Source organism: Hyperolius riggenbachi, chromosome 1, assembly GCF_040937935.1.
Source record: "Hyperolius riggenbachi isolate aHypRig1 chromosome 1, aHypRig1.pri, whole genome shotgun sequence".
In the NCBI taxonomy this organism is placed as follows: Eukaryota; Metazoa; Chordata; class Amphibia; order Anura; family Hyperoliidae; genus Hyperolius; species Hyperolius riggenbachi.
In genome coordinates this window covers 650,337,735-650,352,572 of record NC_090646.1, presented here as the reverse complement: position 1 = coordinate 650,352,572, position 14,838 = coordinate 650,337,735, and the positions used below count along the sequence as shown (strand labels likewise).

At 46.7% G+C, this 14,838-nt stretch overlaps 2 protein-coding genes across 4 annotated transcripts in view; one reads left to right on the top strand and one right to left on the bottom strand.

Annotated features, from left to right (window-relative positions):
- LOC137531647 (phospholipid-transporting ATPase ID-like) overlaps positions 1 to 11,589 on the bottom strand; it is a 240,948-nt gene extending 229,359 nt beyond the window's left edge. For both annotated transcript variants that reach the window (XM_068251600.1, XM_068251614.1), the window contains exon 1: positions 11,410 to 11,589. The gene's annotated coding sequence lies outside the window, so the exon portion shown is untranslated. The remainder of the gene's footprint in view (positions 1 to 11,409) is intronic.
- A 146-nt stretch (positions 11,590 to 11,735) lies between these two features.
- ARK2C (arkadia (RNF111) C-terminal like ring finger ubiquitin ligase 2C) overlaps positions 11,736 to 14,838 on the top strand; it is a 219,979-nt gene continuing 216,876 nt past the window's right edge. For both annotated transcript variants that reach the window (XM_068251631.1, XM_068251636.1), the window contains exon 1: positions 11,736 to 12,006. In XM_068251631.1, the coding sequence (XP_068107732.1) occupies positions 11,928 to 12,006 (79 nt within the window). In that variant the 5' untranslated portion in view covers positions 11,736 to 11,927. The remainder of the gene's footprint in view (positions 12,007 to 14,838) is intronic.

Genomic DNA, 14,838 nt, shown 5'->3' with positions numbered 1-14,838 from the left:
CTGCTATTGATTCCTCGCGTTTACTGCCTCTGAAAGCAGCATGTTGCTTTTGAGACTAGACGCAACGCTGGGATCTACTGCCAGGCTTTCATGAAAGCCTGCAAAAGCCAGCTCTAAACGCTCCCATTCACTTGCATGGGATGGCAGTAGATCCCAAAAAACGCTGCGTCTGAAACGCTGCGTTAAACGCCACAAAAACGCCCGTCTGAACCAGCCCTACTTTAGCTGTGATGTCTATCTTCACAGGAAGCGCCTGCTGATGACGTGCACTGTCAACAATAGCAGCAGGACCTCTCACGAGGTATTGACTTGGAAGGCAGAATTTGCATTACCAGAAGGTCTCCCAGTGACCTTTGCGAGCTATTAGCAGGGCTGCCGCGGCAGCAAACGTCACAGGGGGTGTGGTTTATGCATTAATTGTATATTATATAGTTTATTAACATATTTTTGTACATTTATTGTACTGTTTTTGCCTGCAATTTCTTACATGGATTTCAATGCTCTTTTTACATTTTCTGAGTTCAGTTCCACTTTAAAGCGGAACTGAAGAACTTTCACTTACCTTTCACTTACCTGGGGTTTCTGCCAGCCCCGTGCAGCCTTCCTGCTCGGCGTTGTTCTCCCGCCGCCAGCTAGTCTCGTTGCCGTGGGCAATTGCGCCTGCGCACCTCGAGCATCTTCCTTTGCGTTCCAGCCCGCAATAGTGTTCTGCAGGATCGTGGAGGACTGGCACGGGACAGGAAGGCTGCACGGGGCTGGAAGAAGCCCCAGGTAAGTTAAACAAACACTTTGGTTTTTTTAAAGGATACACAAGGTGACATGTGACATGATGAGATAGACATGTGTATGTACAGTGCCTAGCACACAAATAACTATGCTGTGTTCCTTCTTTTCTCTCTCTGCCTGAAAGAGTTAAACATCAGGTACGTAAGTGGCAGTTCTTGTCTGAGTCAGGACTGGGTCAGACTACAGTGTGACCCTCACTGATAAGAAGAAATTACAACAATAAAACACTTTCCTAGCAGAAAATGGCTTCTGAGAGCAGGAAAGAGATAAAAAGGATCAATAGTTCAAATGTGTCATTGAGCAAAAACAATGAAACAGTAAAAACTAAAAAAAGTAGCTTTAAAGAGAATCTGTATTGTTAAAATCGCACAAAAGTAAACATACCAGTGCGTTAGGGGACATCTCCTATTACCCTCTGTCACAATTTCGCCGCTCCTCGCCGCATTAAAAGTAGTCAAAAACAGTTTTAAAAAGTTTTGTTTATAAACAAACAAAATGGCCACCAAAACAGGAAGTAGGTTGATGTACAGCATGTCCACACATAGAAAATACATTCATACACAAGCAGGCTGTATACAGCCTTACTTCTGAATCTCAAGAGATCACTTGTGTGTGTTTACCTTCTGTCCCCAGCTTCTCTCATGCACTGAACATTACAGGCTTCCTGCAGACAGCTCTGCCTATGTCGTTAATTCCTCAGTATGTGACAGACCAGCTCCATTCACAGCCTCCAGAGGAGGATTTTTATCCAGCTCTCTTCTATCACTGATAAGATAGCAGAGAAGCTGCTGGCTTATGTAAATAAAACACACACTGGAGTGTGCATAGAGGAACAGTTCAACACTGAAGAACTTGGCAGCCTTCCAGACACAGGCCCACAAGTCTGACAGGGGAAAGATACATTGATTTATTACAGAGATGGTTATAGTAGAAAGAGCTGAAGTAAGCCAGAACACATTAGAATAGGTTTAGGAACTTGTAGGATGGTAGAAAAAACGTAGTAATTTTTGTTACAGAGTCACTTTAAAGAGACACTGAAGCGAAAAAAAAAAATGATGATATTATGATTTGTATGTGTAGCACAGCTAAGAAATAAAACATTAACCACTTCTATACCATGACATTTTGTGCTGATCGGTGCTGCGTGGGCAGATAGCAGCCAGGCCGATCAGACTTCCCCCCTTCTTTCCCCACTAGGGGGATGTCCTGCTGGGGGGGTCTGATCGCCGCCGGCTGCTTGCGTTTGCGGGGGGGGGGGGGCTCTTCAAAGCCCCCCTCCACAGCGCTTCCTGGCCTCCTTCCCCTTCCCTCCCTCCCCCTGTGAGCGGCGCAGGACGGATTTCCGTCCTGCGCCTGATGGGATAGGCTTTAGCCTATCAGATGCCGGTGATCCCCGGCCAATCAGAGGCCGGGGATCACCGATCTCCTCTACGGTGCTGCTGCGCAGCAGCGCCGTATACATGTAAACACCGGGGAAGGTCTTCCCCGTGTGTTTACATTTACCCTGCGAGCCGCCGATCGGCTCGCAGGGTGTTCACGGAGACACCCTCCGTGAACTGATATATATATACGCACCGAGAATCCGGAAGTGGTTAAGATCAGATACATCAGTGTAATTGTTTCCAGTACAGGAAGAGTTGAGAAACTCCAGTTGTTATCTCTATGCAAACAAGCCATTAAGCTCTCCGACTAAAGGTGCCCATACACTTGTCAGATTGGCAGCAGATAGATAAGAAATGCATCTGATGATCTATCTGATGCGTTTTTAGAACATTTTTTACCAGGATAGAATTCCAATAGATTTCAGTTTGAAATCTATTGAAATTCGATCTGATGGCATTTTATTGCCATCAGATTTCCATTAAGGTCAATGCAAACTGATAAGCAATCTCATCAGATCGACCTAAATTTTCCACCCAGCCAGTTCGATGGAAATCCATCGAAATCGATCGAAATCGGCCATCGATCGGTCGATTGGCCAACCGATTTGCAAACGATCAATCGATCGATCGGTCGGCCAGAAAATCGGCTGAGTGTATGGGCCCCTTTAGTAGTGGTGGAGAGGGCTGTTATCTGACTTTTATTATCTCAACTGTTTCTGGACTATTTACTTTTCCTCTGCTAGAGGAGAGGTCATTACTTCACAGACTGCTCTGAAAGACTCATTTTGAATGCTGAGTGTTGTGTAATGTGCACATATTATAGAATGATGCAATGTTAGAAAAAACACTATATACCGTATATACTCGCATACAAGCCGAATTTTTGACCCCCAAAAAGGGGGCCAAAAGTTGGGGGGTCGGCTTGTATGCGAGTCATGTTGGTCCGCGGGTCCCCCCCCCTCCGCTGGTCCGCGGGTCCCCCGCTCCCCCCACGTCCGCCGCCGCTGCTATTACCTGCCCGCATCTTCTATTCTTCTCTCCGTGCTTGTAAACATTCACAGCAGCGCGCCCGGCGCTGCTACTGTGACGAGGCAGGAGGCAGGAAAGAGCGCGGCTTCCTGTTACTATGGGAACCGCTCTTTCCTGGCTCGCCGCTCGTCACAGTAGCAGCGCCGGGCGCGCTGCTGTGAATGTTTACAAGAACGGAGAGAAGAATAGAAGATGCGGGCAGGTAATAGCAGCGGCGGTGGGGGTGGGGAGAGCGGGGGACCAGCGGAGGGGACCCGCGGACCAGACTATACTACCTACACTGGGCACTTTACTAGCTATACTGAGCGCTATACTGAGCACTATACTAGCTAAACTGGGGCACTATACTATCTATACTGAGCGCTATACTAGCTAAACTGGGGCACTATACTATCTATACTGAGCACCATACTAGCTAAACTGGGGCACTATACTATCTATACTGAGCACCATACTAGCTAAACTGGGGCACTATACTATCTATACTGAGCGCCATACTAGCTAAACTGGGGCACTATACTATCTATACTGAGCACAATACTAGCTAAACTGGGGCACTATACTATCTATACTGAGCGCCATACTAGCTAAACTGGGGCACTATACTATCTATACTGAGCACCATACTAGCTAAACTGGGGCACTATACTATCTATACTGAGCACCATACTAGCTAAACTGGGGCACTATACTATCTATACTGAGCACCATACTAGCTAAACTGGGGCACTATACTATCTATACTGAGCGCCATACTAGCTAAACTGGGGCACTATACTATCTATACTGAGCACAATACTAGCTAAACTGGGGCACTATACTATCTATACTGAGCGCCATACTAGCTAAACTGGGGCACTATACTATCTATACTGAGCGCCATACTAGCTAAACTGGGGCACTATACTATCTATACTGAGCACCATACTAGCTAAACTGGGGCACTATACTATCTATACTGAGCACCATACTAGCTAAACTGGGGCACTATACTATCTATACTGAGCACCATACTAGCTAAACTGGGGCACTATACTATCTATACTGAGCACCATACTAGCTAAACTGGGGCACTATACTATCTATACTGAGCACCATACTAGCTAAACTGGGGCACTATACTATCTATACTGAGCACTATACTAGCTAAACTGGGGCACTATACTATCTATACTGAGCACCATACTAGCTAAACTGGGGCACTATACTATCTATACTGAGCACCATACTAGCTAAACTGGGGCACTATACTATCTATACTGAGCACTATACTAGCTAAACTGGGGCACTTTACTAGCTATACTGAGCACTATACTATCTATACTGAGCACTATACTAGCTAAACTGGGGCACTTTACAAGCTATACTGAGCACTATACTAGCTATACTGGGCACTATACTAGGGCACTATACTAGCTATACTGGGACACTATACTAGCTATACTGGGACACTATACTAGCTATACTGGAGCACTATACTAGCTATACTGGGGCACTATACTAGCTATACTGGGGCACTACCTACCCATACTGGGCACTTTACTAGCTATACTGGGACAAACTAGGGAGATAAGGCGGCCAGCATTTCCTACCCCCGGCTTATATGGGGGTCAATCATTTTCCCCTGGTTTTTCAGGTAAAAGTTGGGGGTCGGCTTATATGCGGGTCGGCTTATATGCGAGTATATACGGTACCTGAAAATAAAAGTATACGAATATTTTCTTTGCTGCTAATCTTCTAGTAATTATTCATAGTACACAACCAATTCACTATATCATATTTTTTTTTTTCGCTTCAGTGTCTCTTTAACTATAAAATAAAACTGTGGACTATTAAAAAGTCATTTATAGGAGAAGGAGGTTATATACAATTGTTTATTTCATTAGTTTATTTTCACCTCGGGTGTCCTTTAAAGTGAACCGAGCACCTTTTTTTCACTCAGGACATTTCTATAGCACATGAAAAATGTATGCCAACTATCTGTTTCATTATTAAAATAAACTTTAATTTTACCTTGTATTTTACATTCAAAGTTGTTAAATTGGCCTGTTTGAGCAGGCCTGCCGACCGTCCCCATCCGCAGAGAGTTCAGGAACCTCTAATTGTTTTATTGAGCTAATTACCAAGAGGTAAACAAAGCCTTTCATCAGCAAAGGGGGTGAATAATTAGGAGTGTGTCTTTAAAGCCAGGGTGTGTGTCAATGTGTCAAGATAGCATCTCTGACTTCTGTAAATAAGGAATGTGAGAAGGGGAGGGGGGAACATGGCAGCTTCTATGTCAGGAGGGATTCAAGTGAAAGAGAATGTGGTCAGTTCACTTTAAGTTCTTCAGATCCGCTTGAACTATGTGGTGGTGTTACTACGCAGCAGAGAACCGCAACATGTTATATAGTTACATAGTTATTTGGGTTGAAAAAAAGACACACGTCCATCGAGTTCAACCAGAATACGGCTGCTGCCACACTCAGATGCAACTCCGCTGGGGGGAGACCCATCCAGCTCTGGTGCCAAGCATCCAGCCGGTACTCAAGAGCAGCTGACACGCGGTGAATTCCCCACCTTCAGCTGCTCATATGAAAGAGGCCTTAGGCTAGGTTTCCACTTGTGTGATTTTTCTGCGCAATTTTGCAATGAAAATTCACATGTGCATGAAAACCAATGATGGTGAGTGGGCTAGTTTCCATTTCATGAGAATTTTCGCATAATATTGCATGCGTGAAAAAAAACAGCCTGTTCTATATTTTTGCATGCTGTGTCCAATTCATATATAATGCAAAAAACGCTAATTTTTGAGTCCATATTCTTGCCAGAAAAAAGAACATGTCATGTGACTAGGCAGAACTTGTCAATTAGGAACATTGTGAAAATGTGCCTAAAAACACATGTGAAATACCATGCGTCTTTTTCATGTTCAGAAAAATTACAAGTGATATTCCTGATGTGAAAACGCAGTGCTACAGTGCAAACTTAGCCTTATGAGTCTGGAAACATTACAACAAAACCACCACACAGCCAATCACACCCCCAAGTTACCACCTTAAAGTGAACCTTAAGTAAAAAAAAAAAATGAGTTTTACCCACCTGGGGCTTCCCTCAGCCCCCTGCAGCTGTCTGGTGCCCTCGCTCCGATCCTCCTGTCCCCGCCAGCAGCTACTTCGGCGACAGGCGCTGACAGGCTGGGAACGCGAGTGATTCTTCACGGTCCTGGCCGCAATAGCGCCCTCTATACTGCTATTGCGGCATGGAAGCCTTCCTTGCCGCAATAGCAGTATAGAGGGTGCTATTGTGACCGGGAACGCGAAGAATCACTCGCGTTCCCAGCCCGTCACCGAAACTTGAAGTAGCCCGGGGGCGGGGACAGGAGGATCGGAGCGAGGGCACCAGACAGCTGCAGGGGGCTGAGGGAAGCCCCAGGTGAGTAAAACTCATTTTTTTTTATTTAAAGAGACTCTGTAACATCAAAAACATCCCCTGGGGGGTACTCACCTCGGGTGGGGGAAGCCTCCGGATCCTAATGAGGCTTCCCACGCCGTCCTCTGTCCCACGGGGGTCTCGCTGCAGCCCTCCGAACAGCCGGCGACAGACCCGACTGTCAGTTTAATATTTACCTTCGCTGGCTCCAGCGGGGGCGCTGTGGCTGCTTTCGGCTGCGAACTACACGGAAATACCCGATCTCAGTCGGGTCCGCTCTACTGCGCAGGCGCCGGAAACTTGCGCCTGCGCAGTAGAGCAGACCCGACGGCGATCGGGTATTTCCGCCTACTTCGGGGCCGACAGCCATCAGAGTGCCTGTGCAGGAGCCGGGAAGGTAAATATTGACGTCATCTTTCACGGAGGGCTGCAGCGAGACCCCTGAGGGACGGCGTGGGAAGCCTCATTAGGATCCGGAGGCTTCCCCCACCCGAGGTGAGTACCCCCCAGGGGATGTTTTGACGTTACAGATCCTCTTTAAAGAGACTCCGTAACAAAAATTGCATCCTGTTTTTTATCATCCTACAAGTTCCAAAAGCTATTCTAATGTGTTCTGGCTACTGCAGCACTTTATACTATCACTGTCTCTGTAATAAATCAATGTATCTTTCCCGTCAGACTTGTCGGCCTGTGTCTGGAAGGCTGCCAAGTTCTTCAGTGTTGTGGTTCTGCTATGAACTCACCCTTCCAGGCCCCTCTCTGCACACTGCCTGTGTGTTATTTAGATTAGAGCAGCTTCTCTCTTATCTTTTACAAGCTGGATAAATCGTCCTCTGAGCTGGCTGGGCTTTCACATACTGAGGAATTACAAACAAGGGCAAAGCTGTTTGCAGGAAGAAAAGAGCAGCCTGAAACTTCAGTGCATGGGGGAAAGAAACACACAAATGATCTCTTGAGATTCAAAAGGAATGCTGTATACAGCCTGCTTGTGTATGGATGTATTTTTCTATGTGTGGACATACTGTACATCAACCTACTTCCTGTTTTGGTGGCCATTTTGTTTGTTTACAAACAAACTTTTAAAAACTGTTTTTAACCACTTTTAATGCAGCGAGGAGCAGCGAAATTGTGACAGAGGGTAATAGGAGATGTCCCCTAACGCACTGGTATGTTTACTTTTGAGCGATTTTAACAATACAGATTCTCTTTAAGGTTCACTTTAAAGTCACCCCTCCCCCAACACACCTTCAGCATTCATTCTAACTGCTCCTCTTTTTTAGCGACGGTCTCAAGTTTTAAAACAAATCACTCTATCCCTCTTTACCAGTCAGAAATTACTTTCTTATGATTGTCTGGACTCTGGACTGGCTGGAAATCTATCGACTCCAATATTCCAGATGCACCAAGGTTTGATCGATTTGGGGTTTTATCAGTGGTTGGGTATGCTAGAAAATCTACATCAAGCAGGTGGGGAGAGAAGAACTGAAGGCCGCACACCACTAGCCTTTGGTTCATATCACAAAGCATCCATTTTGCCAGATAGTAAAAATTGGCATTCGGCGGATCCCGTTATTAAAAGGATCCGTTTACACTAGCCAGTCCATAAGGCTCCTTTCACACCAGACATTGCGTGCAGGAGCTGTTCTCCTGCACGTGTTGATAGCCTGCGGCGTGACGTCAGGTATCTGCGGTGCGACGCAATCAGCGGCGGTAGCTATTAAATGAACCTGACAAAAAACGGATCGACCCCCCCGGGTGCGTCGGAACCTCAACGTACCGAAACGCAGTGTCGGGTGTGAAAGGTAAAATGAAAGTCTATGGACTTTCATTTTACCTTGGTTAACGCAAAGAACTGCCTTTGCATTACAACGCAGAAAAGGGCTCTGGTGTGAAGGAGCCCTAATGGATCCATTACGGTAAGGCCCTGTTTACACTTAATCAGTTGGTACGCGGTTTTTTTTCTTCTCCAAAGCAATGCATTGTGAAAAATATTTCAGTTAAAACGCGGTAAGTGTGAAAAGTGCCATAGGAAAACATTGGACTTACTTTGAAAATCAGTTGACATTTCAGTTATAACTGAGAGCAACTGATTAAAGAGGAACTCCAGTGAAAATAATGTAATAAAAAAAGTGATTCAATTTTACAATAATTATGTATAAATGATATAGTCAGTGTTTGCTCATTGTAAAATCTTTCCTCTCCCCGATTTACATTCTGACATTTATCACATGGTGACATTTTTACTGTGGGCAGGTTATGTAGCTGCTGCTTGCTGTTTTGGCAGTTGGAGACAGCTGTAAACCGCTATTTCCTGTCTGTGAACCTTGTTACATTGTGGGAAACTGCCAAAAGTACCTTGGTCCTCAGAGCTTCTTGTGGGAGGGGTTTCACCACAATATCAGTCATATAGCGTCCCCTGATGGTCTGTTTGTGAAAAGCAATAGATTTCTCATGTAAAAGGGGGTATCAACTACTGATTGGGATAAAGTTAAATTCTTGGTCGGAGTTTCTCTGTAAGTGTAAACGGGGCCTAAGTGCAACGCAAACTCCTGACCTGCAGTTTTCCCTGACAAGCAGATGCGTTCCCATGGAAACCTATGGTGGAGACGCATGTGATCTGGACCACAATGCACCATCGGAGCAGGTACTTCACTATCTGCTCCAGTTGACCGTTTGAGATCAGGTTTACATGTGAACCTTCTACATCAAGCAGTTTGCTCAATTCTCAATCAGAATTCTCCTGAAATGTAATTGAGTGGAGAATGTGGTACAGAATTCATGCCTAGCCGAGACGTATCCTACCAAGAAGGGATGAATGGCTTGCTATATATCAGACTGCCATCAACCCATATACTGTATATTTAGCATTACAGACATCAGCGTAAATAAGTTTGTCACTACTGTACTGAAAATAACGTGATTATTAAATCTAATTATTTATTTACAACATAACTTTTTGTTGTTGTTATTCAGTCAGTGTTTTCCTATTGTAAAATCTTTCCTCTCCTAATTTATATCACAGGTAGTGACGTCTGTAGTGCTGTCAGGTGCGGAATGTTTGCATACTCAGTTTTTTCCGAAGCCAGCAGTATAAATATCCGGTCTCCCAGAATGCTCTGGGAGAATTCCACATAGCTAACAGCCTAGGCTGTGACATTAGTGGGAAGGAGGGGCTACATACCATTGCACAGCAATATATTAAAGAGAGTCTGAAGCGAGAATAAATCTCGCTTCAGACCTCATAGATAGCAGGGGCATGTGTGCCCCTGCTAAACCGCCGCTATCCCGCGGCTTAACGGGGGTCCCTTCACCCCCAAATCCCCTCCGTAAAACGGGGGAGCACTTCCGCATTGGGGCAGGGCTAACCGCCTCAGCCCTGCCCCACGCGCGTCTGTCAGACGCGTATCTCCGCCTCTCCCCCGCCCCTCTCAGTCTTCCTTCACTGAGAGGGGCGGGGGAGAGGCGGCGATATGCGTCTGAGAGACGCAACTGGAGGCAGGGCTGCAGCCGTTAGCCCTGCCTCCAGGAAGGGAAGATTTACGACCAAGACTACAACCAAGTCTTGTGGGGGTGAAGGGACCCCCGTTTAGCGGCACGATAGCGGCGGTTTAGCAGTGGCACACATGCCCCTGCTAAGTATGAGCTCTGAAGCGAGATTTATTCTCGCTACAGAGTCTCTTTAAGTGTTTCTATGGCTGAAACCAGGATAACTAGTGTAAAATTGTGTATCCTGAATAATTTACTGCATTCTACTATTTGTCACTACAGAGTCTGAAGCGAAGAAAATTTCCTTTTTACTTTACAGTGCTCAATATGAGCAAAGATGAATCAGCACATCCACGCGGCTGAACGATGTATTAAACCCCCCTGAAATCCCGGGGAAAAATCCTCCGTTACTTCCTGAAGGAGGCAGAGCTTTGCCTCTGCTCCAGTCAATCTCCACGGATCTCTGCCTTCTCCTGCCCCCCTTAGTCTTCTTTCACTGAGAGGGGTGGGGAGAGGTGGAAATTGTACTGGAGGTAGAGCTACAGCTTTAAGCTCTGCCTCCCCCGGGCAGCAAAATCCACGATCTGGAAAGTCGTGGAATTTTGCCCCGCGATTTTGGGGGGTTAAATACATTGTTTAGCAGTGCGGATGCGGCGATTCATCTTTGCTCATATTACTGAAGTGCACTGTAAAGTAAAAAAGAGGAATTTCTCTTCACTTCACTCTTTAATAAAAAAGCAGTTTTACTTACCTGGGGCTTCTATCGGCCCCCTGCACCCGCGCCGGTACTCAATGATTCTTCAGTCCCCGGTTTCAGTTTCGATTTACGCAACTGCGCCCGTTGTTGAAACTTGTGCGGCAGCGGGGGACCAGAGAATCATTGAGTAGCAGCACGGGCGCAGGGTGAGTGCAGGGGCCCGATACAAGCCCCAGGTAAGTAAAACTGCTTTTTTATTATTATGCCTTTATTTATACCTATAAAGCAAACCCAAGAGGTAGCAAAAAATAAAGGGAAAAAAGGCCCAGTCTATCACCGAATGGACCGAGAACGGCTCAGTATTATCCAGAACCTTTCTACATAGGTGTGTATATAAACAAAATATTCAGGTTCCCTTCAAATTTTACCCTGCAGGGAATCCCACACATCACACTATTTCCCCTCCCCCATATCACAGCACTTGGCATCCACCCCACCCCTACATGAAAGAACTTCCAATCACTGCCCATTTGCCACCTGCACACCCTCCAATCCACACACACAATATAACATCCACCATGCAGAACACAGACAACTCATGCTCCAACGAAATCCCACCTCAAGCAGAGTCCTCCCGAGTCCCTACGGTTCAAGCTCAGAATTTCCCAACCACTGAGAGGGCGGTCATGTGACTGTGGCTCTTCTCACAGCTCAAGCAGAGATCCCGTCGAGTGAGGTCACGTGGTGGCTGTCTCCTCACAGCACAGGCCAGAATTTCCCGCCCATTGAGGAGAGGGAGGTCGCGTGGCTGTCTCATCACGGCTCAGGCTTCCCGCCCACACAGTAGTAGAGGGGTAGGAGGTCACGTGGCTGTCTCCTCATAGCTGAGAATTCCCGCCCAGTGAGGAGAGGGAGGGGACTCCTGACAGTGACTGCAGCTCCCGCCCCAGAACTTCCAGAAGGACGGAAGGCGCTGTGACAGCGGGCGGGAAGCTGATGGGCGGAGCTCTGCTGTGTGAGGTCCATGCGGGGAAGTGGAAGTTGCGATTCTCCTCAGTCAGGACTGAATGTAGTGATCATGTTTTCCTGATGCTTTTATACTGACATTACTGCAGCAAACCGTCTACTCATATGGAATGTCTCTCATGGCATCTGTGACGAGGACTGCTGAGAATTCATCATCAAGTGGACCTGACAGAAGCAAGTCACTCCCAGGTAACATGAAAACTATGAACATACTGTGCTGAAATGCAGTAGACCTGGGGTCAGGGCCCTTTTTGGCTGAGAGAGCCGTAAACGCCACATATTTTAAAATGTAATTCTGAGAGAGCCATGCAATAAGTTTCAAAGTGGTCCTGTGCGCATCCCTGTTGCCATGGTGATGTGAGTGTATACAGTTGATCCTCCAGGCAGCGGAAGTGTCAGACACGTCTTTAGCTTCTCTTGAGTTTCAGCAACATCAGCAATTTCCCTGAGAGCCAGACAGGAGAAATACAGACTAACAGCTTGTAGAATTAGGTAGCTGACTTAGGATCTCGTCCTACAAAGTCACTGGACCTGACAGGGTCCAGAGTATGACAATTGGAGCAGCTGTTAGTTTCGGGGGGGGGGGGGGGGGGGGGGGTGTGAGTAGGTTAGTAGTGCACGCTACAGCAGTGGTATGCCTACTTTCAAAATGTTACTTGCGCTGCCACACTAAGCTACGCTGCTTGAGCAGTGTAGCTAACCCCTACTGATTTGTATGTGAGCCAGATGTAGTCTTCAAAAGAGTCATAGGTTCCCTACCCCTGCAGTAGAGGGTGGAGCAGTGTATTGCATTGGTACTTCACAAAGGGAAGTCACGTTAGGGCTGCAGTGTGAAGTGGTGGAATTCAGTGCAATGGATGTGATAAGGATTGTGACTGGTAATAGGCATTATAAATCCCCTGGGGTGAGCAGGAACTTAGGTTTCCTTTGAAACTCTGTGGAGTTGGTGCAAAAAAAATCCGACTCCTTCATTTATGAAACCACTGACTCCAGGTACCCAAAATTGCCCCGACTCCTTAAAGGGAAGGTTCAGGGACGATTAAAAAAAAAAAATCCGCATCCACTTACCTGGAGCTTCCTCCAGCCTGTGGCAGGCAGGAGGTGCCCTCGGCCTGAGCCTACGCAGTACAGCCCGGAGGACGTCCGATGACGTCAGCGTGCCGCCGTGAGGCGCATTTTGGAACGCGGAAGAAGCCCGGCCTGGCCAGGTCGGGCGCGCCACCGGAGACCACCGGGAGCCTGCGGAGCGGCGCCGAGAGCACCTCCTGCCTGCCACGGGCTGGAGGAAGCCCCAGGTGAGTGGATGCGGATTTTTTTTTTTTAATCGTCCCTGAACCTTTCCTTTAAGGTGGCCACTAACAGTCCACTTTCTAGTGAAAAATCATTCAAGTGACCAGAAATTCTGATCAGAAGTGAAATTGTTCGCTACACCATCAACGAACCAATCTTTGCTTCCTATCTTGCTATTTTCTTGCTACCAACAAGAACATCCAAATTTTGGTTTGATGAAAATCCAACCGGATGAATGTTTTTATAATCCTTTGTAATTGATTGTGCCCATCAACAGAGATTATTTACAACTAAACCAATCAGAATTTCTGATCGCTCACACGATTAGACCTTTACTCTAATGGTGAGCACTAAGGATCCAATCTTTTTCATCCAATCTTACCATTTCTATGTAATTGTAACGATCCGTGTAACACAGAGAGGATCTGATTACCGGTGATCTGCAGTATCACCGAGAATGCAAATATATACCAGATTATTGATGATCTGCAGTATCACCGATAATCAGATATATCTCTAACCTCTGGACACCTGAGTGATAAGAGTGTTTTGGTGCAACAGTAATACTTTGAGGACCGCACCTGGAAGACAGGTGCAAGAGCAGATAGGAATACTGCTCGGCAACTGGTTCCTTCCGTAGTCTAAACTCTCCAGGGGGAGGAGTCAGAGAGAGTGGGAAGGACAGAACGTGAGTGACACCAATGGAGAAGTGTTACTGACAGATCTGCGAGCTATCTCCTAACAGGAGAGATAGTTCTCGAGGTCGGACAAGCCAGGTCGTTAACACACAGACAGATAAAGTACAGAGACAGGAGGCAGATACAGAATCCAGAGACTAGCCGAGTTTTGGCAACAGAGTATCAGAATGACAAAGGTACAAAATCAGAGATCAGAAGAATGGTCAGGAAAGCAGAAGGTCATAACAAATAATCAACAATGCCTAAGCTAAGGTGTGAGTTCCTTGGTCGTCAACACCTTGGAAACTGATCTAGAATATAATACAGATAATAACAGACTTCCTAGACTAAGGTGTGAGATCCTTGGCCATCAACACCTTGGAAACTGGTCTAATAAACACAGATACTGACAAGGTCTGAGTGCTACCACGTAGTGATCGCAACGCCAGACACCAGAGGAATGACCAGCACCCAGTATATATACCAAAGCGCTTCCCAGCGCCTCCCCTAAGTGCTGGACCAATGAGAACTGATGGTTTTGTCAGCTGACCAGCTTGGTCAGCTGACTCTCCTCTGAGTGCCATATAAGCTCTGCCTCTCAGCGCGCGCGCACGTCCGTCTGAACCTGTGTGGACTATCAGTCCCAGCCACACCAGACATGTTTTGCAATGTATCAGCCTGTTTGAGCGCGGGGCCAGCCGCACCGCCATCCGAGCATGCGGCGGTTTCCCCGCGCTCAGCCACTGTGTCAGTAGTAGGCTTATGCGTACCGAGTGCCGCGTCGGACGCGGATTCCGCCGCTTTATCCACTGAGCATGCGGCGGTTTTTCCGCGTTCCGCCCCGCTTGTGGACACGTGCCTAAACACGCCCGATGCCATGTTAGACGCGGAATCAGCCGCCTCACTCTGAGTACCTGCGGCGGCTCTTCCGTGTTTTCTCACAGTAATATAAGGGAACTGCCTAAATTATCCATTCAATATATCCACTCAATGTACCCTTCTACTACACAGATTTGGTAAAATGAGATGGAAAATATTGGATCATTAGTGGCCA